The sequence below is a fragment of the Cryptomeria japonica genome, chromosome 3, assembly GCF_030272615.1.
Source record: "Cryptomeria japonica chromosome 3, Sugi_1.0, whole genome shotgun sequence".
NCBI lineage: Eukaryota > Viridiplantae > Streptophyta > Pinopsida > Cupressales > Cupressaceae > Cryptomeria > Cryptomeria japonica.
The window spans coordinates 274,645,156-274,669,980 of NC_081407.1; the positions used below are offsets into that span (position 1 = coordinate 274,645,156).

Genomic DNA, 24,825 nt, shown 5'->3' on the forward strand with positions numbered 1-24,825 from the left:
CATCTTTTGAATTTGTGTCCATTGTAACTTTAACTAAAAAATACAAGGTAAATGTGCTCATATTAACAAGTGTTTATTATCTCGGGCTTTTATCACTATGGTACCATGGGCTAAGGTCTTAGGAATCTTTGCCAAGTCATAACACACTGTACTTCAAAATCAATTTTTCTAGGTTTGACTTTGATTATGGAGGATTTGACCTACATATGTGGATATGATATGTTTAAAAGAAGACATCAAGTTATGATATGCTAACTTCACAAATTTGAACAAATATTTGAAGACAACATGTCTAAACATGAAAATTTGACACATGGCTTGATAGATTTTGAATTACAAATTAGGCAACACATTGTTGACTCTTAAGAGCTTCCATATACTCAAACTCATTTTGACTATTTTCATATTATTAGTTGCATTTGAATGGAAATAATTATATTTATATTAGACACTTGCTAGTAACTTTATGTTGATAATTTAGATTAGCCATGACAACTATTGTCAAACAACCAATCAAAATAATTTGAACTTTGACTATTCATTAATTTAAGGATAAACATTAACACTTGAAAAAATATCAATTGATATTGTAGACATTGATAATTAAATTTTTTCATTCAATATGATTTTATAATTGTAACATTTACTAGATTGTCATATCTTTTCAAAATTCAATTACTAACAATATACTTATATATAAGATGGTGCATCTCTCCCTTCAGAAAAAAGAAAGAATATAGTCTATAACAACACAAACCTCAAATTATTAAATAAATCAATCAACAATATATTCACCCTTTTAACATTATGTGTTATGTGAAATGATTTCCACTACTTAAGAAAATATCTACATTTCTTTATAATTTTCCAACTCATTAAAAATACATTTATTACAAATAGCTATCAATGTGCTCATTACACGTTGAATATGATTACTAGTTCCCATGTCTGCGAGGAAAAGAGTGTCCACGTGACTAAAATAGTTTTCATCGCTACCTATATATTTGCGGAAGGTAAGCAAAACATTCCCGTGTCTGAAATAAACTCCTAAAAATTCCGTGTTCGATTCCCTCCTCGTCCATTTCAAATCAGCAGCGAAGAACACAGCGTTTCGAGACCAACAGCCATCAAAATGCTCTTGATCAGAAGAAAAGCTTTTGCTTGGGCCACTCAGATTATCCCGAAACATCACAATGGAACGCACACCATTACGTTTAAGGTAAGAGCAAATTATTCTTGCTATCTTTAAATAGAAAGAAAAATCTACGTCGACTATTTTATTGCTGGTAAATTTCTTTTGTGAGATGTGCTTCGGCTTAGATGACAACGGACAATATATGTGCCGATGTCCTTCGGCTTAGCTGTCACAATGAAGAGGTTTCTCTTTGATCAAATTTACTTATACCTTGTACTTGGTCTTGTCTGCTGGGCTAGGTTGAGTACACCATTATCCATGTTAATTTGTTCAAATTAAAATCCACCTAAGCCTTATACCTGGTCTAATATGCTGGGTGCATTACATCCAAGCTTATTCACCGAAATTCGATATTTTCCAGCAACTTAAATGTCACTATTGAAGGGTTTTTCTTTCAGCAAGCTCAAATTTATCTAGGCCTTATACCTGGTCTAGTCTGATGGGTACACCACATCCAAGTTAATTTTCCCAAACTGACTATTCAACATTTATTTACATTTACCATGTGACATTTGAATTGGAGATTTAGATACAGATTTCTATTACAGAAGGGGTTTGTCTTTCAGCAAATTCAAATTTACTTAATCCTTGTACCTGGCTTAATCTGTTACATTATATTTATGAACATCTTATGGATGGGTAGGAGTAGAATCTAAGATCTTCTATTTGTTGGTGGGTGTGCTATCACTGAGCTATAGGGTCTTTGGTGACTGGTTCATCTTTGGCTCAGCTGTGGCTCATTTTTCAAAACCCCCTTAATGTCACACTGCAGGTGCTTGGTGCTCCTAACTTGACTTGGCTGTACTGATCTGGGCTCTTATACCAAGTCAAGCTTTTCACACACCAGCTAAGAATCAAATCTAGGACCTCCTATTTACTGCTGGGATGCTCTGAGCTACCAGCCCTCAGCTAAGAATCAAATCTAAGACCTCCTATTTACTGCTGTGATGCTCTGAGCTACCAGCCCTCTTAATGATTGGTCCATTTTTAATTCAATAATGACTATTCAACTTTTTTACATTTAACCTATAATGTCTACCAGAAATTTGAATACAGATCTCTAATATAAAAAAAGGGCTTCCCTTTCTTCAGATTGAAGTTCACCTTTGTACTTGACATAGTCTGGTGGTACACTACATCCAAATTCACTCTAAATTGAAGGGAACATTTTTTACATCCAACCTGTAATATGTCCAGTGGAGATTTGAAAACAAGTCTCCATTATAAAAAAGTTTTTCTTTCTAACACATTTAAATTCACTAGACGTGGTCTAGTCTGCTGGATCCACCACATTCAAGTCTGCTGGATCCACCACATTCAAGTAAGTTCAGATAAATTTAATATTTAACATTTTTTACATTTAATATACAACATTTATTGAAAATTTAAGACAGGTCTTCTTTGTAAAAGCCCTGGTGATTTATTATAATTCATTCCATTTGAAAATCTGACCATTATTATTTACAATATATACTATTACCTTTATTTATGTGGAATTCTCATTTGTATTTCATCAGAGAGTTTAATTTAGGGGATTTACATGTTGAGTCCGCAAACATTTCAAATATCAACACTAAATTTGCGTCAGAAAGTTATGTGATAGTTTTCTGTCATGGATTTGAAATGCAATGTGACGGAGTTTAGTTTCTGTGCAGAGCGGCCACATATTATATCAATTGAATAACTCATACGATGTTGGGGGTAGTCGAAGGTCATTCTTTGTTACCTCGAGTTCTTTGCGTGGCATACATTCAAAAGGTTAGTATCGAGGCCATTGAAATTTAAGGAATTACTTGTTTTTACAAAGATCAAGTGGTAAGTGAATCTTTCCAGTTTAAAGAATGTCATGTACTGTCGATCAATTTATATACAAATATAGAATTGACTTATAAGTTATGCACATTTGGGTGAAAACAAATTTAAGTACTGTTGGGCAGTTTTAGGTAAAAATATAGAATATCTAATTTATGCATGTTTTGGAGAATCTAAAAACTTTGTGTACATTTTATAGGAAAAGTTGTAGAGCCTTTATTGAAGAATTTGATAATTGATGAATTGAGTTTTGAGAAATTTTATTAAAAATAACCATTCGGAAAAAAATAGCCCATAAAAAATCAGGCATACACACACATTTACATAGTTTTTTATGTATACACATAAATATCTATAATACACACGCATGTTTGTATATATCGACTTACATAAGCCAGTGCATGTTTATACTTATATATATAACTATATGTGTGCCATATACGTGCATACAAATATATATTTTATGCACATACAGATATATATGTATCTATATTTAGACAAATATTTATGGCATTTAGATGTATATATATAATAAGCATGTGTATGTATATATGTATATTAATACCCTAGCTAAGTCTGATCTAAGAAATTGTCTCTTGAGATTAAGAGATACTTGATAAATCATATATGTATACGATTTTCTAATTACCTCGCAATGTTTATCAAACATCCTAGGATCAGACTTCGGTAAGGTCTACTTTGCACTGCCTTATACATTAATCTAATTGAAATAAATTTTGCTCATTATGTATCTGTATCCATATGTGTACAGAGATATATTTGCATTAGCATATGTTTGTATTTATGTGAATGCGTCTTTCTATATACAGACACATGTATATATACGAGAAAATGTCTATGTATGCATATATATGTGTGTGTGTTTGCAATATATATGAGAATATGCATATGTCTGACATATATAGTCAGCAAAAATTATTTCAGTAAGATTAACTGTCATGTATGAGACAGTGCAAAGTAGACCTTACTGAGGTCTGATCCTAGAAAATAGTTGTTTGATAAATATTATGAAGTAATTAGTGAATTGTGTAATGTTATTGGTGTGAAGATTCATTTTGAGAGAAAATTAGGGAGAGAAAAATGGGTTCTGACAAAGTAAAATGTGGCTGCTGTAACAGTGGAAAATTTGAATGCTGCTGCAGAGAAAACTCACGTTGCGGAGACAGAGAAAACTCTCGCTGCTGGGACAGAGAAAAACCTGGCCGCTGGGACAGAGGCAAATGTAACTGCCGAGACAGAGGAAAATCGGGCTGGTGGAACAGCGGAAAATAGCCAGAGTTTTAGTAGTGGGAAGTTATTGGAAACTGAGTTATTGAAATGCGATAATATTCAAGCTTCCTTAGAGAGCAAAGCTACTGAAGACGATGTTTCAAAAATCAGGGAGGAGTTTGATGCAGTTAGACAGAGTTTCCAAAATATTCCTGCAGCCCTGCGTATGATGCCCAAAATGGATCCATGTGGTACTTCTTTTTTCCTTCTTTTCTTTTCTAATTAGTAATTGAGAAAATTCATTAAATGAATCTGTATACGACCTTATGATTTCTATTGTTTATTAGATAGAAAATATCTTAATTTCTAGGAATGGCCAAAGCAGGTTGATGAAATTCAAGATTCAAAGAAACGTTGTGATAAACTAAGAGTGGCAGAATAAATCTAAGAACAAAAAATGTTGTATCTAAAACTAAACTCAAGAAGCAATAAAACCAAATAAGAGGGGGGTTAAACTAAAACAGGCAAGCCACGCAAATTCGACAATATTATCTAAATTCAGACGGAGGGCCACTCAGATTTGTTGATTCATGGTTCACATCAGAGTTCTCGTAATTGAGACATTGATCAGTTGATGTCACATATTCCCTTTCTCTTACTGTATTTTTTGGATCGCAAGGAATTTGGCTACCTCTAACAAGTTTAAGAGGTGCTTAAGTGTGTAAGTTGGGTGCTTCTGACAAAATTTTAGAGGTGTTAAAACGTCTGTGGCATATATTAAGTGATTTTTTATGTTTATTCAATTAACAATTTTTGTTATATTTTTTATTGATTGGATTCTCATACGTGTTTATGAGTTGCGGTCTTAGACTATAAGACAAGCAAAGGAATGGATAAAGTGAAATAAAAAATAGAAAGCTGAGGAGTGATAATGAAACTCTTAATGAAAGATACGCATTAAAAGAACATCAAGTTTCTACACAAGAAATTACAGTTTATCAAAAAGAGGAGTCTCAAAAACGTAATTGTGATAGATGAAAACGATATTGATGAATTCAAGATTTATACTTGCTCATATATGTATTCAGGTGAAAACTAGATGCATGCTTCTTGTAAAGTTCAAATGCTTTGTTGCAATAGGTCTCTAGTGTGATGACAGTGACAAGCATGCCCTTAAGTAGAACTCCAAGCCTTGCGCGTAAAGTTCAAAGACATCTTTTATGTGATAGAAATGGTCTTCTCTCCTCGTTGATTTCTTTGACAAGTCATCGACGTTGGAAGTATCTATCTTATGGATCAGGTTATGGAATGTAATTCATGGCGTGTTAATATGTTGCCTCCATGTTTTAGGGCCTTAGGGAGCATGGTGTAATAAAAGGGTGTCTTTATGTGTAAGACAATCTTGTGGGCGGTCTTCTTGGGTGATGCATGAATTAAGATTAGCATGTCACATAGCATCATATAAACAACAAAACCAACATAAACTTGTAATCATAGCATCATGATCATACCATAACAACATCATATACATCAAGTTTAGTATCAAAATGATAAAATATTCAAGTATCATTGTTTCTACTTTCAACAATTTAAAGTTTGATCATCAAATGGATTCTCTAATGGGGGTTTGGGGCAACGCCCCCAACGGGGTCAAGGGGCAGTGCCCCCAGCAGGGTCAAGGGGCAGAGCCCCTTGCGGGGTCGAGGGGCAGCGCCCTCGCCGCCAACACCAAATTACAACCTTCAAACCCACACAGAACTCCATGGCGTGCATCAATTTTCTGCTTTTTTAAGACGTTAGGAACAAGGCCAAAGAAGTCAAAATTTTGATCAAGGTGCATTCTCCCATACGGGAATTGTGTTTTCTGACTTGTTTTTTCATACAGACTTGTGCTTCTCTCTTGGTTGTACGATGCATAGGTGTGTGGCTTGAGACATAGGGTCATTTTAATTTTTTATGTGGTGGAATTCAAAAATAAATAAATTTTGCAAAAAAAAAATCCATTTTTGGGCTGTCAGATCCCTGGGTTCGACTTGGGTCCTCTTGGGTTCGACCTTGGGTCCTTTTGGGTTCGCCCTGGTTTGAACCAGGCTTGTGAACCACGAACCCTTTCCGAACCATAGGCGAACCGGACCCGGACCCGGACCCTGAACCCGGACCGTACTGGACCGGTACCAGGGGTCTAGGGGGTCGAACCTGGTAACTCAGCTTCCATTTATAACTTTCATTGGGCTCATTTCCCAAGACATTGCGAATGTGGGATAAATCATTTCCTTTTAAATTATCACTTTCCTCATGAGTGAATAAAGTGTACCTTTTAAAATAAAGTGACTTTATAAATAGATGTACTTTAATTTAGTCACTTTATTTATTTAAACTCCCTTTTTCCTTTGAAAATGACCCTTTTCAAAATATAATAATTTTTTGACACTTAAGGTCACTGTTTTATGTGCCCAAGATTTAAAACTTTTCGCCCCGGTTCCAATGAGCTATAACACTAAGGTTGGAATTAAATATTTTAATTAAATTTAAGCAACCTTAGTAAAATAATTAAAATAACTCATTAATGTACCAAATTTGCGAAACCTTGTCAGAACACATCGGAATCAAATTCCGATCGCACCAGAGTGATCTTGATGAAGAATAATAGCAAATGAGGCCAATCGGGTGACTTACTAAAACTAGACAGCCTCTCCAAGATTCTTGGAGACCAATCTAGAGGCCAAAAATCACTGCAGAAAGTGGCGTTTAACTCCAATAAACCAACTGAGCTCATTGGAAACCTTAGATTACTCTTCTAAACAAGTTGACGGGAACCCAGAGTGTCAGCTACTAAAGCTTGCTAGAGAACTTGAAAAATTGGGGACATTACATCTTGTGCCTAATTGCTGCAAGTTAACCACATATCCTATACCTGAGTGAAACATTCTTATGTCTAAAGATTGCTTTGGAACAATGTTGGAGGGTTCCAATAGATTTTTACTCAGGTCAAGGTTAATTCAAATCTGAGTGCAAGTTTATCATTTTTGTTGCTCGAGATGAAATATATTGGCTTATTCATCAACTTAAAAGGTCTGCCTTGACCAGTAGAGTTTCCTCAGTTTGCTATATGCAGAAATGAGGATGATATAATATGTAGTAATGGGTCTTTATGATTATGAGTTCTGAACTTCAAAGAGCAAGTAAATAGTGATTAGTGTTTAGAAGGACCTCTAAGGAGTTTTTGACTTTTATCTATGATCCGTAGGCCCAAAATGCAATCATCTGAGGAGGCTTCTACTATAGTTTCTTCAACTTTCATTCTGCCTGAATTTCAAAATCAACCTTCCATTTTGTGCAAAAATGAACTGCTTTAACAGATCTTTCTTCACTTTGCAAGGCCTTGTTTGCTTTGCCAAGATAAGATGAAGAGTGCAACACTGCAATTGCAGTTTTCAGGTGGAAGGGTACTTGCATTCCATTTAATTTCTTTTTAAATAGATTCATTGCAAATGCTATATCCTTTCTTCTCTTTCATCTTCTAATAAATACTCCAAACTTATGTGAGTGGTTTCAGAAGCTGAGAAATGGAATCTGTTTTGTAGAATATGGAGTGGTAGAAATTTTGCCACATATAAACAAGGATTTAAAATTCATCATGCATATACTCGTTTCCTCTAAGTGCTACTGTGGTTAAGGTAGAAAATGGACATTTATGTGTTATTACTTATTTTTTGATTTGAACTCTATGGTTGCAAGATGAATATGCATATCTTATGCTGTGTTGCTATCCGTTAGAATTTTGCATAAACATAGTAATTCTACCCAAGAACAATAATAAGATGACAATAAATTTAAATGCAAACAATAAGAATAACAACATTCTAGCATCTATAGTCAAGGTGTGTAAAACAAAGAAATGGACTACAATGTATAGGCTCTAGGATGCACAAGTCAAGGTGACAAGTTTCCCAAAGGAGAGCAGTTATTAACTAAAGAATTGACTCAACTGCAGAAGCAGAGGTGTCAATTGAATTCACCTTGATGACCAAGTGAACTCATCTTGATGAGGGAGATGAGGCACCTAACTATCGTCAATGAAGGAGTTGAATGAGGTATAGATGGCATGTGCTCTCACCAATCAAAGAGATGACATGCTCTTGTTTACTAAATATCCAAGTAAACAATATTAATTATTATTACTGAAATAAACTTAAGGTGCAATAAATAATTAATTACACCAACACTATTTATTAAATTTCATGGTGTGTATGATAGAAGATATGTTGGACGAGTTGAGTTGTCATTGGTGTAAAAAAACATGGAGCATGGAAGTGGCCAACTTCACCATAAGGAGTGTTCCCCTATCAAGATTTACCTTAATTATGAAGAAGGCCGACCCTATGAGAGATGACATCTGCCTTGATATATTTATATAAATCAACTTGTTTTGGGCCGACCTAGGTGCAATCACCAATGAAGGGATGATATATAAATCAACTTGTTATGGGCCAACCTAGGTGCAATCACCAATAAAGGGACGAGAAAGGTTAAAAATTTATTTTCAAATATTTTCGTTAATGCATTTTCAAGAAGGCACGACACCATGGCTAGCACACCCATCAAGGAGGATTAAAAACAAATAAAAATATATATTGTTGGAGATTGTTGTCATTGATGTCACATGTGCAATAGTGTGTAGAGATATTGATGAAGTCTATGTTTGGATGTCAACCCTCTTTGGTCTTGATGTCTATATTTAGTGTGTTTTGGAGTCATTGGTGCTTGCATTGATGCTTGCTCTTGTATGATGTTGATAATGATATTGATGATGTGGTATGTTGAAGAGTAGTGATAGTGATGGTGATGAAGTTCATGATGGATATCATTCCTTGTTTGTTGTTAGAGATGTTATCATGATGATAGCATATGAAGATGAGGATTAGAAGCATTAATTTGAGGATTAGAAGCATGATGATGAAGTGGGTATGATGCTGATGGTCTTGTGCATGCTATAAGATGTTGTTCTATCTCTCTTGTTGCTCTTGAGTGAGAAAATTGTGCTACAAGGATGTTCTATTCTATGTAGATTGTTGAAATGTGAAAATGTAGGAAGGTGGTTGAAGATTGTTTGGGAGAATGCTCCACATTCCTCCACATTTGAAGATATGGTCTTGCGGTTTGGTTATTAAGGTGTATGTGCTGTGGACGTTGCACTCCTATCTTTTAAGGTCATTGGTGTTGCCGCAAACGGTTTTTGATGAATGCAGTGTGTTGGTAGTTTGGTTGTTGGTCAAGGCTGTTGCAAAAAATGCTCTGCATTTCTTTGCATTGATGTTTCAGCTCTTGCGGCTTTGTGAACATGCTTATATTGTTTGTGCAGTGTCTTAGCTTAGTTATGTTGGTAAATAGGTTTGTCACTGCGATTTTGTCTCCAAAATTGACCTTATTTGCCTGAAGAGCAATGACAACCACACCAATAATTGGAGAGATTGCAGCAAAATTGCAATCTTCCTCTGTGTTTGAGAGGGGAAGTTCCCTCATATGATGAGGGTTTATGGGATTTTTGTGTACTTTTAACTTGAAAGTACAAAAAGGAGAAAGACAAACTAAGGAAAAAGGATAACAAAAACCCTGATTGTAGAAATACAAATACTAATTGAGATTTCACAACGGATGACAAATTACAAGGGGGTTTTTGGAATTATGTTTTGATATGCAATAGTGATGAAAGAAAGAAAACGTATTTCGACATATGAAGAAACAAGTTGCCTTAGCACCTTCAAACCAAGATACTAGGGTATGATTGTGTTTCATCAATTACACATATCATTTGAATTGAAGACTAATGGATTACACAAATGCACAAATGGATTGTCAATTTAACATACAAGAAATCAATGATAAGAACTGAGAAACATTCAAGACATACGAATCAAATGCATTCTTTATTTATCTTTTTGCAAATGTACATGTTCAAAAACCCTTAGGCACGAAGTGTGAAGCCAAAAGTTCCTATACAATCTCATTGGAAATTTCTCCAGAATTTCCCTTCTGTAAAAGTCCCCCTTTTACAATGCAAAAGCATTCAATTTATAGGCTTGAGAAAATAACTACCATGTAACCACTTAGCCTAACCACTTAGGATAACTACCTAAGATAACCACTTAGGATAACTACCTAAGTTATCACTTCTAAGAACTACCTCAATGATTACTTCTAATAACAACCTTTTAGAAGTAAGTTAGGATTTACCTATCTTTTACAGAAATTAAGCCCAAAATTTAATATTTAGTTACAATTAGTGACATACTCACTTTAACAAAAGAACAACTTGAAACTTAAAGACAAGGTTATCGATCTTGTTGAGGTAGTTTTCAATCTTCAGCTGCTTCATCTTTGATACCTTTGTAAATGTTCTCGATACTGAGAATTGTCTGTCTTTGTTCGTTCAATTTTTATGCTTTTTTATGGTGCCATGGTGCCAAACAAACATGATGGCTGTGAAGATTTATGATAGCAGTACTTGGAATCAGCTTCCTTTGGGAACATTGATTGGAGATATAGATATATGAACATGTTGATGTGGGAATCATTCATTTACTAACAACTTAACTTTCAGGGACGTGCTTCAACTATATTTAATGACAATCTCTTCCTTCAAGGAATATGACATTCTCTTGAATAAGAGGAATGTTTTCATAATGTATGATTAATTCTTGTGTACGCATTTTCATTTCCACCTTTTGTATCTTTTCGACCACCCTTAACTGTGATCCCAATATTTATCATTGACTATCACAATCTTTTCCTTATTTTGGAGTAGCTTCCATTTGGAATTTGAACAAATCAATCTAATTAAAGATTAGTGTGTTCACTTTTACAAAACCCATATTTACATTTGATAACTTTAGGATGGACCGAGAGTGCTTCATTAATTTAAAGATTTGAAGTGCTTTCTTGTAAATCCATTTTTTTTTGTGTTTACTAGAATCATTGCAATCCATGAGATGCCATCCGTTAAAGGCAATCTGGCAAACAACTCATGCAGTTTGTCTGTGATTCCACAAGTTGCAGGCATATAATGGTTAAAACGACTAGAGGGGGGTGCATTTATTCATAAACTTTGAGAGCTTCTTTGCAAAATGCATTTTTTGTGAACGCTCTGCAGTCGTTTCATTCCATCCCTTGAGATGACATCTCTTTGCATTCTGGCAACAGTTTGGTTTGTTGTCTATGATTCAACCTAAGTGAATAAAGACTCCAACAGTTGACAAAAGTTCTCTATCCTTCGAGCTTTGCACTTGCTAATTGCATTTTCTTTGAAAGTTTCTAATACTTTTTCAACACGTCCATTCTGCCTATATCCAATGGCATTTTATGAGGTCGCATGACTATGTGATATATTATCAAGTGGTTTGCATGCTCTCATACAAAAGCCATGCATGGGAGAAAGAGTTTGGCTTTACACCAGCCAATTGCATTCGCTTGAAATATTCTAAAACTTTATTGATACCTGCATTTTGTGCTTGTCTTGCAACCTCTGTATACCATGAGATACCATCTTTTTGAGCATTCTGTCAAACAATTTAAAAGTTGTGTATAGCATTCCATAGGTGATGTGCAATCAAACACATATGTTCAATGATTTGTGGAGTTTGTTCAACAAATCCTTTTTTTGTGTTCTCTACAATCGTTACATTACATGAGGCATTTAACAAATCCTTTTCATGTGTTCTCTCTTTGAGGTACTCTGTTAAACAATTAATCTAAGATATCAAGTTCTTCTGTTTTAGCTCGGGTCCTGGTATGGGTACGGATTGGGTACGTCTTGGGTTCTTCTTGAGTGCCTGGGTTCTCTGTGGGTGGGTCCTTCTGTGAAGAACCCACTGAGAACCCATGCCCCTAGGAAAAACCTAGAGCCGTACCCAAGCATAGTTTAATAAATTAAAACCTTAGTTTCACTCACACAACTTTGTGACAACATTTTTTATCAGAATGTGCTAGCAAGCAAGCAATTAAATATCATTCCAGTTGCATTTGTGAGCTATACCTATGAACATGGGGTTAGTAAACTTTATACCACCATTACTGAGATTGATTTCAGTTGATTTACATTATGCATATGTAGCAACTGTTTGCTTATGTTTTGTGAAATCACTTTCCTTGTGTTGTTAATGATTTGGCATTTTCTAGGTTGTCAGTTCGGGTTCGGGCACTGGTTCGGGTTCGAAGAACCAATACACCGGTACGACAAAATTTTGAAAAGGGGTTTGGGTTCGTTAGTACAAAAACAATGTAGAAATTATATATATATATATATATATATGTATCAAAGAAATGGGACTCGAACTCGGCTCGGACTTGGCAAGGCCAACTCCGACTCAGACTCCGACTCAGAGTCAAACTCGGTTGGACTCGGGAAAGTGAAAAACTCAAGAAATTTAGAGATTTTTAAAGATTTAAAACTTGTTTCATGCACCCTTTATTGAATACACCTTAAAGACACAATAGCATCATCAAACTCGACTCATTTGATTACATACACAAGTATACATCAATCACATAAGCATAAACGCAAATTGTAGCTGAAGGAAATAACAAACATAGACATATAAATATTGTCAAATGTATACAATATTACAAAACTCATGGAATAAAAAATTCATTTCATCATATGATCATCATCAAATGTTCCACACAAATACCAAAGGCAAATACAACTACAAGCCTATGGCTCAGAGGAGCGTGCACCCTCTGGCCTCGACCCCCTGCGAAGTCGTTTAAGGTAGGTCCTGGATGATTTGACAGCCATAGCTGCTCCCCGTGACACCATGCCATGCTCACCAACATTAGGAACATCTGTGTCACTATCAGTATCTGCCTCTGAATCTCCTCTCTCTGCTCGTGCTCTCCGCTCCTCCTCTGCCATGGCTACAACCTCAGCCTCTATATCTACCTGGTCGATCCAATTAGTGTCATCATCACTAAAGACATCCGTAGGATCTGTCTCAGTGGCCCACTTTGCATCAGGATCAACCTCATCTAGAATGATAGGAGAGATGCCAACTAATGCATCCTTTCTCATTCTCAGGCGGAGGTTGTAGTGAACAAAGACGAGATCATTCATCTTCTCCACAGATAATCTATTGTGCCTCTTGGAGTGTATGTGCTCAAAAATACTCCAATTGCGTTCACAATCAGATGCGCTGCATGGTTGGCTCAAGATGCGAATGGCCAACTTTTGAATATATGGTGTCATTGGGCCAAAAAAGCTCCTCCAATTATCTGAGTTTGAAATGAGAAAAATAAATAAAATCAATCTCACTCATGAACTCATTTAACAATATACAAGAAAACTAAAATTAAGCCTTACAATTTATTTTTACCTAGCATCATAGTTGTCCTACCGTCTTCGGCGATAGGACGAGAGAAGGTCTCCCCTTGTGCATTTGAGAACAACTGTAGCTCTCGAATAAGCTCTATCTGAGGAGTACTAGTAGGTGCCATCTTCTCCATGATCGAGTATAGCCCATTAAGGACCTCCACATCAGCCTTGAAAGAAGGGATAAAATGGAATGCCGGATTCAAATAATAGGCTGCTGCATGGATGGGCCTATGAAGCTGATGATGCCATCTCCTATCAATGATCTCCCAAATGGGACCATACTTGCTCTCATCTCCTTCATAGACGGATTTGATGCCCTCCTTCGCCCTATCCATGCCCTCATATATGTAGCCCATTGCGGGTTTTTCTCCATTCACAATTCGCAACAAAACCACCAAGGGCTTAACAAACTGCAAAATTGAAAATATTGTGTAATTTAGAAAAATGAGCAAATAAGAGAATATATATAATAAGTTATAAAACAAAAAGTTAAATTGTAGAATTTATAAAAAATTTACCTTCACTATCTCATCACAAGGGACCCAAAAGTCTCGCTCATAAAAAATGCAGTCTGCCATATCTTTCCTTGTAGGGGTGGCAGCATAGGATGAGGAAGACCACTTCTCACCAACAATCATACGTCTCAAGGCCGACTTAGAGCGAAGCATGGACTGCAATGTGATGAAGTTTGTGGCAAATCTTGTGATTCCTGGACGAGCTAACTCCTTCTGCTCTGTGTATTGTCTCATAAGAGCCAACACCCATGAATGATTATATACAAATTTGCACACATTTCTCGCCCTTTCTACACATCTCTTGACCCATGGGAGTTTTCCAATATCCTCCAACATGAGGTCAATGCAATGGGCAGCACATGGAGTCCAAACTATAGATGGGTGCCTCTCCATCAATAGTCTACCTGCAGCAACATAATTCGTTGCATTGTAATTAATGAAGTTACAAAATAGTAATTAATTTGCAAACAAAATTAGTTTGTAATGAAAAGTTTACCCGCAGCAACATAATTTGCTGCATTGTCGGTCACCACCTGTACCACGTTCTCCTCACCCACCTCATCAATCACCTCCTCTATCTGCTCACATAGGTAGGTGGCATTCTTGCAATGGGCGGAGGCATCAATGGACTTGATGAAAATGGTGCCCCCTGAAAAAAAAAAAAAAAGCAAGATCAATGATCATTCAATAAACCATTAAATAAAAAATAAAAAATTAAAGACTAAATGAAACTAAAATTAATCAATCACCTGCGGAAGAAACAAGAAAATTAAGGAGAGTTCTATTTCTCCTATTCGTCCAACCATCAGTCATGATGGTGCAACCTTTAGTGCTCCTTATCTGGCGTTGTTCACCTAATTCCTTTTTCACATCATTCACCAATTGAGTCAAAATGGGTCCCCTCAAATCAAACTCAGAAGGGGCTTTGAACCCCGCCCCGCATATGGTAAGGGTATCAACCATTTCTTGCCAATAAGGAGACCTGCCACAAATAAATTCAATGAGATAAGTTAAGTATGTACTATGTACGAGAAAAAATAAAATGAAGAATCAAAGTATAAAAATTAAAACAATCAAACATAAAAAATTCACCTGGCTGTAAAGAATAGAACACTGCCATAGACCCAAAACATGCCAACTGCCATTTTAGCGGCATCATGAACCTCCTTGTTCCAACCCATGCTCTCAAGCGATTGTTGGGACTTAGGAGTAGTGCGAGGCACAAAGAAGGTATCCAACCAAGATTTACGGATCCTAGGCCCAATGCTAACACTCCCACTACAACTGCTAGTGCTAGGAACATGAGAAGTGGCAGTGGCACTGCCACTTACAGAAGTAGAAGCAGAAGCACCAACACCAACAGTAGCAAACTGAGTGGGATGATATGGAGGTAAGGAAGAAGGGCCTCCAACACAACCTAGCTGTGTCCCTCTTCCTAAAGTTGCCTCTCTCCCAATGGCTGCTTGATCCTCGTTTTGTTTCTTTTTCCTTTCAATTTTCTCAACCATTACATAACAATCACGTATGGCCTCAGGGAGTGCTTTTAGGCATGGTTTGGCATCATGTCCACGCACACCAGAAATATGGTATTTCAGTCTATATATACCTCCATGGAATATTGTTTTGCAAAATGTACATTTTCTTTGCCCCTTTCCTTGCCCTGGAAAATCCTCATGATATTTCCAAGCAGGGTCCTTTCTAATGGGGGGTCTAGAAGCTGAAGTAGACATTGTAGGATAGTTTTGTGAAACTTGAAGTTGAGGCAAATAATAAAGTGAAGTTTGCTGCAATAAAACATTACAAATACAAAATGAAATTAATACATACATTAAAAAAAACTAAGGTAGGGTTTGTAAATTTTTTTTAAAAAAAATTTGTTACTTTTTAACAATTTTTTTTTACAAACCCTACATACAACCCTACATAGTACAACTACATACTACATACTACATACTACATAGTAACATATAAACATACAAAAGATTTTGGAAGAAAATGTAAAACTTTCAAAATAAATGAATAGAAAATGGAATTTTTGCATACAAGAAACAAAAAAATCTTCAAAAAAACAATCTTACCTTTTACAACAAGCTTGAAATGAGCTGCAAACTCTTCCTATCCAACTCTTGATGCACCAAATCCAAACACAATGCAGCCCCAATGTGATAAATGGAAGAAATCTTGAGCTTCCTCCTTGCTGGTTTTTCTTCAATGCACCCTTGTTTTTCTTCACAATTCACTTTTCTCCTCCTATTTTTCCAAATGAATGAAATGAAGTTCACTTTTAGGGTTGGAGGATAAATAACATAAAAAAAAGAAGTTAAAAAACTTAAAAAAATGTTTTTTTTTTGCCTTTTTTGGGCCTTGCCGCCGGCCGAGTCCCAGGCACGGGACTCGCCAAGTTTGGCGAGTTTATGCCAAACTCGCCAACTCGGCGAGTCTGGCGAGTTCGCCCTTTGGACTTGGACGAGTTTGAGTCCGAGTTCGCCAAACTCGAGGGGCATAACTCAGACTCGGACTCGCCGAGTTTGACGAGTCTGGGGCGATTTTCTAATCTTTGATATATATGTATTATATATACACATATATATATATATAATTAATAATATAATATATTATAATAATATCATTATCATATATTATATTAGATTATATTTTATAATAAAATTATAAATCAATAATATTATAATATAATATAATATAATATAATACAATATATAATAATATATCTATTATATAATATAATAATCATTGAATTTTGATTTATTAAAAACTTGAAAATTAATAACTAATGAACATAGTTTAAAAATAAAACATAAAATATAAAGATGTTTTATTTTGAAAAGAAAAATTTAAAATAAAGCAAACCTAAAGATTAAATAAAACCGAATGTTAATTATTACGGCATTCATTTTCTCCGTCGCTGGAGCAGACAGAGTAGACAGACTGTGTATCATTCCCCCTCGAATCAATTGGACTTGCAACTACAACTGTTCGTGGATAAAGAACAGCCTCGCTACTAGCCACCACAAGAAATTTAGGAATCATTCCAGTGATTCTTCTCCTCTGATGTGGAAAAAAACGCAAATATAAGGGCTTTTTATCAAATATATTTTTACAGAAAACTCTTTAAAACCCTACGAATTTTAAGCAAATGCTGTGACGTAGCGTATAGCTATTGGAGTTGCCGAACCATATTTCGTATTGTATACGAACCACGAACCACGAACCGTATTCGAGCAATATGGGGGCCTATATAGGCGAACCCGGTAACTCAGGGCCGCATTTTGTCAAATGTTTGAAAAATGAAATTGATCCAACTTTTGCACTTCACACAGCTATATGTGTGTGTACATATATACATATACATATATGTACATACACATACCCGTATGCGAGGAAATCTTTTTGCTGTACCCATGAATCCGTACCCGTACCTGTACCCGAACTGGTAACTTAGCAATTAATGCATTTTGTCTATGCCTGCACAATTTGCACTCAAATCTGCCCATGCATAAAGAACCAAATTGAATCTGCTTGTAGCTGGTGATTCGATGGTTGTCCATAACCTATTTTGAGACTCATTTCTGTGCGCACAGGGAAGATGCAGGTAAAGGTTGTAGAATTTGGTTTTACTCTAGCCAGTTGCATTTGCTTGAAAATTTCTAAAGCTTTTTTAACAAATCCATCATTGCAAACTATGCAATCACGGTGTTTCATTCGATAACATCTCGAAATAGCGGCGGCTTGTGAAAAGATGTAGAGGTTATAACAATATCAAGTTAGTTATAATAACTAACTTTTTCATAAATGCATCTGCACTTTCACACATTTTGCCAACTTGGATAATTTGCCGATAATGCCAATAAAAGTATATCGGTAGCTTTGAAGTCTTGAGCAATTCATTGATGAATAAGTGAGACTTGAACGATTTACCAATAAATGAGTGCATCGGGTCCCTTGCAAACAAAACCAGCTCACTGCAGCTGCTTTGGAAACTAAAATAACTTAATAAGTTCAGCTCCTTTATAAACTTAGTCAACACAACCATAATACAAGGCATTGGCATTTTCATAAACTAAGACAACTCGTCGCTCCTTTGAAGTCTTAGCCAACTTACCAATAAGTTGTCAATTAATATTTAGGCTTCTTTATAAAACAAACCAACTCAATGATAAGTTTAAATGATTAGGTAATTATAACTATTTTCACCTTTTGGGCAAGCAACCGATAATATTTGAATGACATTTTATATCCAACTTCAAACAAGTTCAAGATTGGCAATTTAATAGCATGCACAGACTTACCAAATTTGCTTGTGATTTAATGGAACGGCTTTTTATTACTTTACCCCAATTCAATGATAGGCAAAACGTTCTCTTAGTGGCTCCATTTCTTTTGTTATTGGCATGCTTAACCATAAGTTGGTCAACTTCTCTTAAAAGTTAGCTTGCAGTTGAAGTTAAATGCTTAACTATCATCAGTGGTTTAGGAGTAGTCATCAAGTTATTGATCTTCACAAACTTACCGATCAATATATAAATAACAATGGGTTTCGATTTGCTCTTTTTGTTTCAATGAATATTTGTGTGCCTATGCTGGAAGAAATTGACAAGAGTTCATGGTCCCAATTGCTTTCAATGAGATGAGGTTATTTTGAAGCATTCCACAAACCTATTTCATGCACCTCATCAATTTTTGTGCTTGAAAGTTTTTGAATTTTGTCTACAATTTACCTCTGCGCACCATGGAATCATTGTATTCCATGAGATGACATCTCTTTAATGCATTCTATTGGATAGCTCAAATGCCTCATCTGCCAAGTCGATTTTTCCAACTTTGTGTAGATCGCCTGTGTGTATGGATGTGCTTTTTATCCCTTTCCACATTCTCCCATTTTCCAGCAATGGCATAGATGTTTGATGGTAGCACATAGTCTCCAGGATCTTTAGAGTTCAAGTCCAATAGGTGTCTAACAACATATTTGTTTGCCACATACGGTAAACGATTAAATGCAGAAAGTAAATGCACAGAACATAATGGAAATATATTAAATAACCACTCTGTATTATTTCAACAGTCCATGTACATCAAGTGCTTATAACATTACACCCAAATACCACTATCATGATGCCACTACGAAGGGAAGGTATGCAATATATAATACCTGAAAGGGTGTGACCAATCGTCGTGTCCAACTGCCCTTCGGGCTTCGAGACGACTAACTAACTGACTGCCGTAACTCATTATTATTGACGACAACATTGGTAACTCAATGATGAACGAATAGTACCAAACCGGTATTGAGAGGGGGGGTGAATCAGTACAGACAACAATACAGTCCAAAACCGGTTTGACAGCAAATACTCCAAATGACTGGCAAACAGTGATATTGGTTGAAACAGAGCGCAACCGGTAAGACCCAGAACAACTAAAACAATAATAGACCCGTTACTCTCTTAGCTTTCCTCTTAGCTCAATACTATAGTACCATTACACCCTCATGCATGAACAGGTAAACTATCATCAGATCTTCACAGTAGTTAGTTCAATATGTTTTATAGACAGGCATAAAACACTGAACCATCATAAGCTTAACAGGCAATAACAAAACATCACAAGATAAAAGCATCACACATGACACACATATTTTCACGTGGAACCCAACTGGGAAAAACCACGGTGGGGATGAATACCCACAAGCTGCTTTTTGAACTCTTTAGAAGTCCGCTTTGTTAGGAGCCTTGTCCGGTTAAAGACATTACAATAGGTTCTGCTAGGAACCGATCCTGTTAGGGATCACCCGGTTAAGGGATGGCTATAATACCCAGTTAAGGGTTAAACCCGGTTAGGGTTACCTTGTTAGAGGATTTCAAGAACTCAATAGCTAAAGGATCTCCAAAGCTCTATAGCTTCACAGAACTCAATAACTTCGAGTTACCTTGTTAAAGGATTTGTATCAAGCCGGTTAAGGCTACCCTGTTAAGGGATTTCACAACTGTTGAAGTGGTTAAAGATCAACAGGAATTAAAATGATCTGATAACAACACTCAATGCTAATGCAGTTCCGTTTTGGCTCCTCTTCACCTTCTACACATTCACTTTGCAGGTATCTCTTCTCTCCTTTGGTCTGGCAAGAATCATGTATCACTTCCCTTGGATACACACATACAACTTTTGCCAACAACTTTTGAAAGAAACACAACATCGACCTTATAGGAAACAGACAGGTCGGTAGCAAAAACCCTAAACCCTAAACCTGTTAGGTTAAGCAATTCAAACGGTTCAATCCTGATCGTTGAATCATACTGCATTAAATGCCACAATCTTGAATCGATCTCAAGACATTCTCCATCGACCATTATCCACTGATTTCATGGCAGCTGATAACCCATCATGCGTTATCATCGTTTGACAAACTTCGCACATTCCCAAGGTAGATAGGGATAGTCTTCTTCATGCAAGATCCTTCACGCGCACAGGGCTTACGTGGCAACACGATCTGTTCTCCGTTATACTGCTAACTCATCACACAAAGATCACCGATTGAGTCACACAGGCTTGAGGTACTCCAACCGGAAATCTTGAAGTGGAAACTACCTACCAACCGGTAGTCATACAATGCTTCCACGTGCCGGTTCCCATAACTACATGCCGGTTCACCTTGAGCAAATATACCGCTTCACTTTGGCATGTATACTGGTTCACACATCTGCCGGTTCTCTCTTCTCACATATCACATATGCCGGTTCACTTCATATCACATATTGACATCAATGACAACATACAATATCATTATGTCTTCATACCGGTTCACATAATGCCAACAATCTCCCCCTTTGGCATTGATGGCAATATACAAAGATATCTCTCCGCTTCACTCCTTCTCCCCATTTGACAACAATGCCTAAGTGGAGGCACAAGCATCTCTATTCCATTATGCTGCTCCCCCTGAGGAGTAGCATCCTTCAACACATCAATCAACAAACATTTGACTATGCAATACCTGACTGATGTGGAACAAATAGTTTTAGTTCACCTCCTGAAGGGGCAGTACCCCCAATTCACCTCTTAAATGCACAAATGTAGTCTTTGGGAGAGGCTTGGTGAATATGTCTGCTAACTGCTCCTTACTGGAAACATGTTCCAGTGCAATCTCTTTATTCTGAACCTTTTCCCTCAAGAAATGATACTTAAGCTCAAAATGCTTGGTTCTAGAATGTAAAACCAAATTCTTTGAAATATTGATAGCACTTGTGTTATCACAGAATATACTTACCGGTTCAGATATAGGGATTTTGAAGCCATTTAAAACATGCTTCATCCAGATTGTATGAGTGCAGCTCATGAAAGCTGCAACATACTCCGCTTCCGTTGTAGACTAAGAGATACAACTCTGCTTTTTACTCATCCATGAGACCAGTCTGCCACCGAGAAAGAATGCACCACCGGTTGTGCTTTTCCGGTCATCCACATTACCTGCCCAATCAACGTTTGTGAATACTTCCAGAATGAAATCATTGCTGTATGGGTACCACAATCCATAGTCAACTGTTCCCTTCAGATACCTAAGAATCCGCTTGACTGCAACCAAGTGGGATTCTCTTGGACTTTTCTGGAACCTTGCAGTAATGCCAACTGCATGTGCAATATCCGGTCTGCTATGCACTACATAATGCAACTTACCAATCATTGATCGGTATTCCTTCCCATCAACTAGTGCAGAATCATCCTCTTTTGACAATTTGCAACCGGTTTGCTATCTTCCATGCCAAAGGTCTTCAACACCTCTTTGACATATTTGGACCAAGTGATAAAGATTCCATCTTTCATCTGCTGGATCTGCAGTCTAATGAAGAACTTAATCTCCCCTATGAGTGACATCTCAAACTCTTTCTTCATCTCATCAGCAAACTCATGACTCATCTTGTCATCTCCACCAAAGATAATGTCATCAACAAAAACCTCACAGATCAGGTACTGATCTCCTTCAAACTTCAAGTAGATATTGCTATCTTCACTTGTTCTCTCAAATCCAATCTTCACAAGATGGGAATGTAGACGCTCATACCATGCCCTAGGTGCTTGCTTTAGACCATATAAGGCTTTATGTAGCCTACATACCATGTCATTGTCTTCAGATAGGGCAAACCCATCTGGTTGCTCAATATACACCTCCTCTTCAAGTACACCATTTAGGAATGCAGATTTTACATCCATTTGATATACTTTGAAGCCTTTAAAAGCTGCATATGCAAGAAGCATACGAACTCCTTCCAATCTGGCTACAGGAGCAAAGGTTTCTCCATAGTCTTCTCCTTCTTCTTGAGCGTATCCTTTGCACACCAATCTGGCTTTATTCCTAATCACTGTGCCATCCTCATTCAGCTTGTTTCTGAACACCCGTTTGGTGCCAATGACATTTTTATGCTCTGGTCTGGGTACCAAGGACCATGTACCATTTTTCTCTATCTGGTCAAGTTCCTCTTCCATTGCCTTGATCCAGTCTTCATCTTTATGAGCCTCTTTGAATGATTTAGGCTCAAATTCAGAGATCATACATGAGTTTTCTTTGATCTTTCTTCTTGTAAGGATTCCTACATCCTTATCTCCTATGATCTACTTAGGATCATGATTCAGCTTGACATATCGAGGAATGGTCTTGACTAGTTCTTCTTGCTTTTCCTCTTCATCCTCATCTTCATCAGTATCAGCATTCACCGGTTCAAGAACACTGTTACTGGTACTTGGTTGACTGACAACCGGTTCCCAGAAGGTTGCAACCGGTTCATTTACAGCTTGCTCACTGCCGGTTTCCTCAGTTTTCTCAGAGGATTCATCAACTCTTACATTGACACTTTCCATAATTCTCTGAGTCCTATTGTTGTAACACTTGAGATAGCCGGTTTACTCAAATGATACTGTCTCCCTAGCCAATTTGTCCTCGATAGCCACCCGCGCTGCCCTCTCGGCATCCAACTCCTGGGTACGCTGAGCTAAGTCTCACGCTACTACTGCCTCCAACCTGGTGGTCAGCTCCTCCGGAGCCCTCTGTGCATCCACCAAGGCAACCTCATGTCCAGTCGAGACATTCTCCGAGTTCCTCAAAGCATACCATTCATGCCTGGAAGTGGCCACAACCTTCTGGCACAAAGGCTAGGAGACGCCTCAAATTCTCCATCACACTCCCCAAAGGCTGATAACTGAACTGAATAACTCCTTGGTGTCATATGACTGCACGGGCCTGCAATGCCTTCCCTCAAACTTTGTTTGTTCACAACCTCCAAATCCGTCTCCCTCTACGGGTTATGGCTTCCCCGCCAATGCTTAGCTTTAGGCTTCTTTCTCACAGTACGAAACAACCCCAACACTTACCGTGACTTCCCGGATGCGCTTCGCCCAACTCCAAAAAGTGTATTGTAGCTCAAAAATAAATTGGGGGTTTGGGGGTAGTGCCCCCGACGGGGTCGAGGGGCAGTGCCCCTCGCAGGGTCCGGGGGCAGCGCCCCAGGTGTGCTCCCTGTCACAGTACAGGGCAGGGTCGAGGGGCAACGCCCCCGTCGCCCACACCAATTTAACACCTTCAAAACCACACGGAAGTCTATGGCGCACATCATTTTTGTGATATTTTAAGATGCCAAAAACCTGCTTCTCCACTCTAATTTTTCAGTGTCCTGGTTCTAGACTCCATCGAATGATTTTAAATCTGGTCGTCGTTTTTTTTCTTTTTTCTTCGTCACATGCCATCACCACCTTTATCCCTGCCGTGCCGTGGTATTTTTCCTTTCACCGTCTAGTTATGTGCCGGACGATGGAGTGAACCCGTATGGCGACTGGGGTCACCCAAAGGTTGGTGCCGTACAGTGATTGGTCTCTCGTACGGTGGATGAATACCTACTGAGTTCCACCCTACGCCGGTGACCTTCGTCGACGGTGGTGCAACGTACGGGGTCCCACCGCACGGGGCCTCACCGCACGGTGGTGCATCGTAGGGGTCCCACCGCACATGGCACCAAATGTTTGCCACATATAGTAAACGATTAAATGCAGAAAGTAAATGCACATAACATAATGGAAATATATTAAATAGCCAGTCTCTATATTAATTCAACAGTCCATGTACATCAAGTGCTTATAACATTACACCCAAATACCACTATCATGATGCCACTACGAAGGGAAGGTATGCAATATATAATACCCGAAAGGGTGTGACCAACCGTCGTGTCCAATTGCCCTTCGGGACAACTAACTAACTGACTGCCGTAAATCATTATTACCGACGACAACATAAACATAATATGACAACATAACATAATGATTATTCCCGGCAACAATATTCTCTTAGCACAATATTACAGTGCCAGTCCTCTTGTACCATACCTACTTCTATGTTGCAAACATCACATTTAATGCGACAAGATTCTTTCAAGGCGACTTGTTTATCAGTTCATACCATGATATGCAAGTTGTAGCATTGCCCTTGAGGATTTTGATTGAGACCACATATAAATCTTCTCTAAAACACAAAGAGACTCAACATGAATGTTTGATTATGAATATCTTTGATTAGGGAGGAGTTGACACATGGCATTACATGCAAAAGTTTAAAATTTGCCAAGTTTTAAAATGGGGGCAACAAGTTCTTAGGTGACGAAGTTTACTGCAAGTGTGCTTGATAATATTCTATCTCTTGACTGTGGTGT

The 24,825-nt window shown here is 37.4% G+C and overlaps 1 protein-coding gene across 6 annotated transcripts in view; it reads left to right on the forward strand.

The window, feature by feature from the left end:
* Nucleotides 1-929: 929 nt before the first annotated feature.
* The window catches only part of LOC131063905 (uncharacterized), a 187,348-nt gene continuing 163,452 nt past the window's right edge, over nucleotides 930-24,825 (forward strand). For 2 of the 6 annotated variants that reach the window (XR_009111181.2, XM_057997875.2), the window contains exons 1-3: nucleotides 930-1,219; nucleotides 2,851-2,953; nucleotides 4,147-4,488. Coding sequence is in view for 5 of the 6 variants with exons in the window: in XM_057997875.2 (XP_057853858.1) it covers nucleotides 1,133-1,219; nucleotides 2,851-2,953; nucleotides 4,147-4,488 (532 nt within the window). In the remaining variant the exon portion in view is untranslated. Of the gene's footprint in view, nucleotides 1,220-2,839; nucleotides 2,954-4,146; nucleotides 4,489-24,825 lie in introns of all 6 variants that reach the window. The other 4 variants (XM_057997874.2, XM_057997873.2, XM_057997876.2 and 1 more) reach the window with 4 other exon arrangements.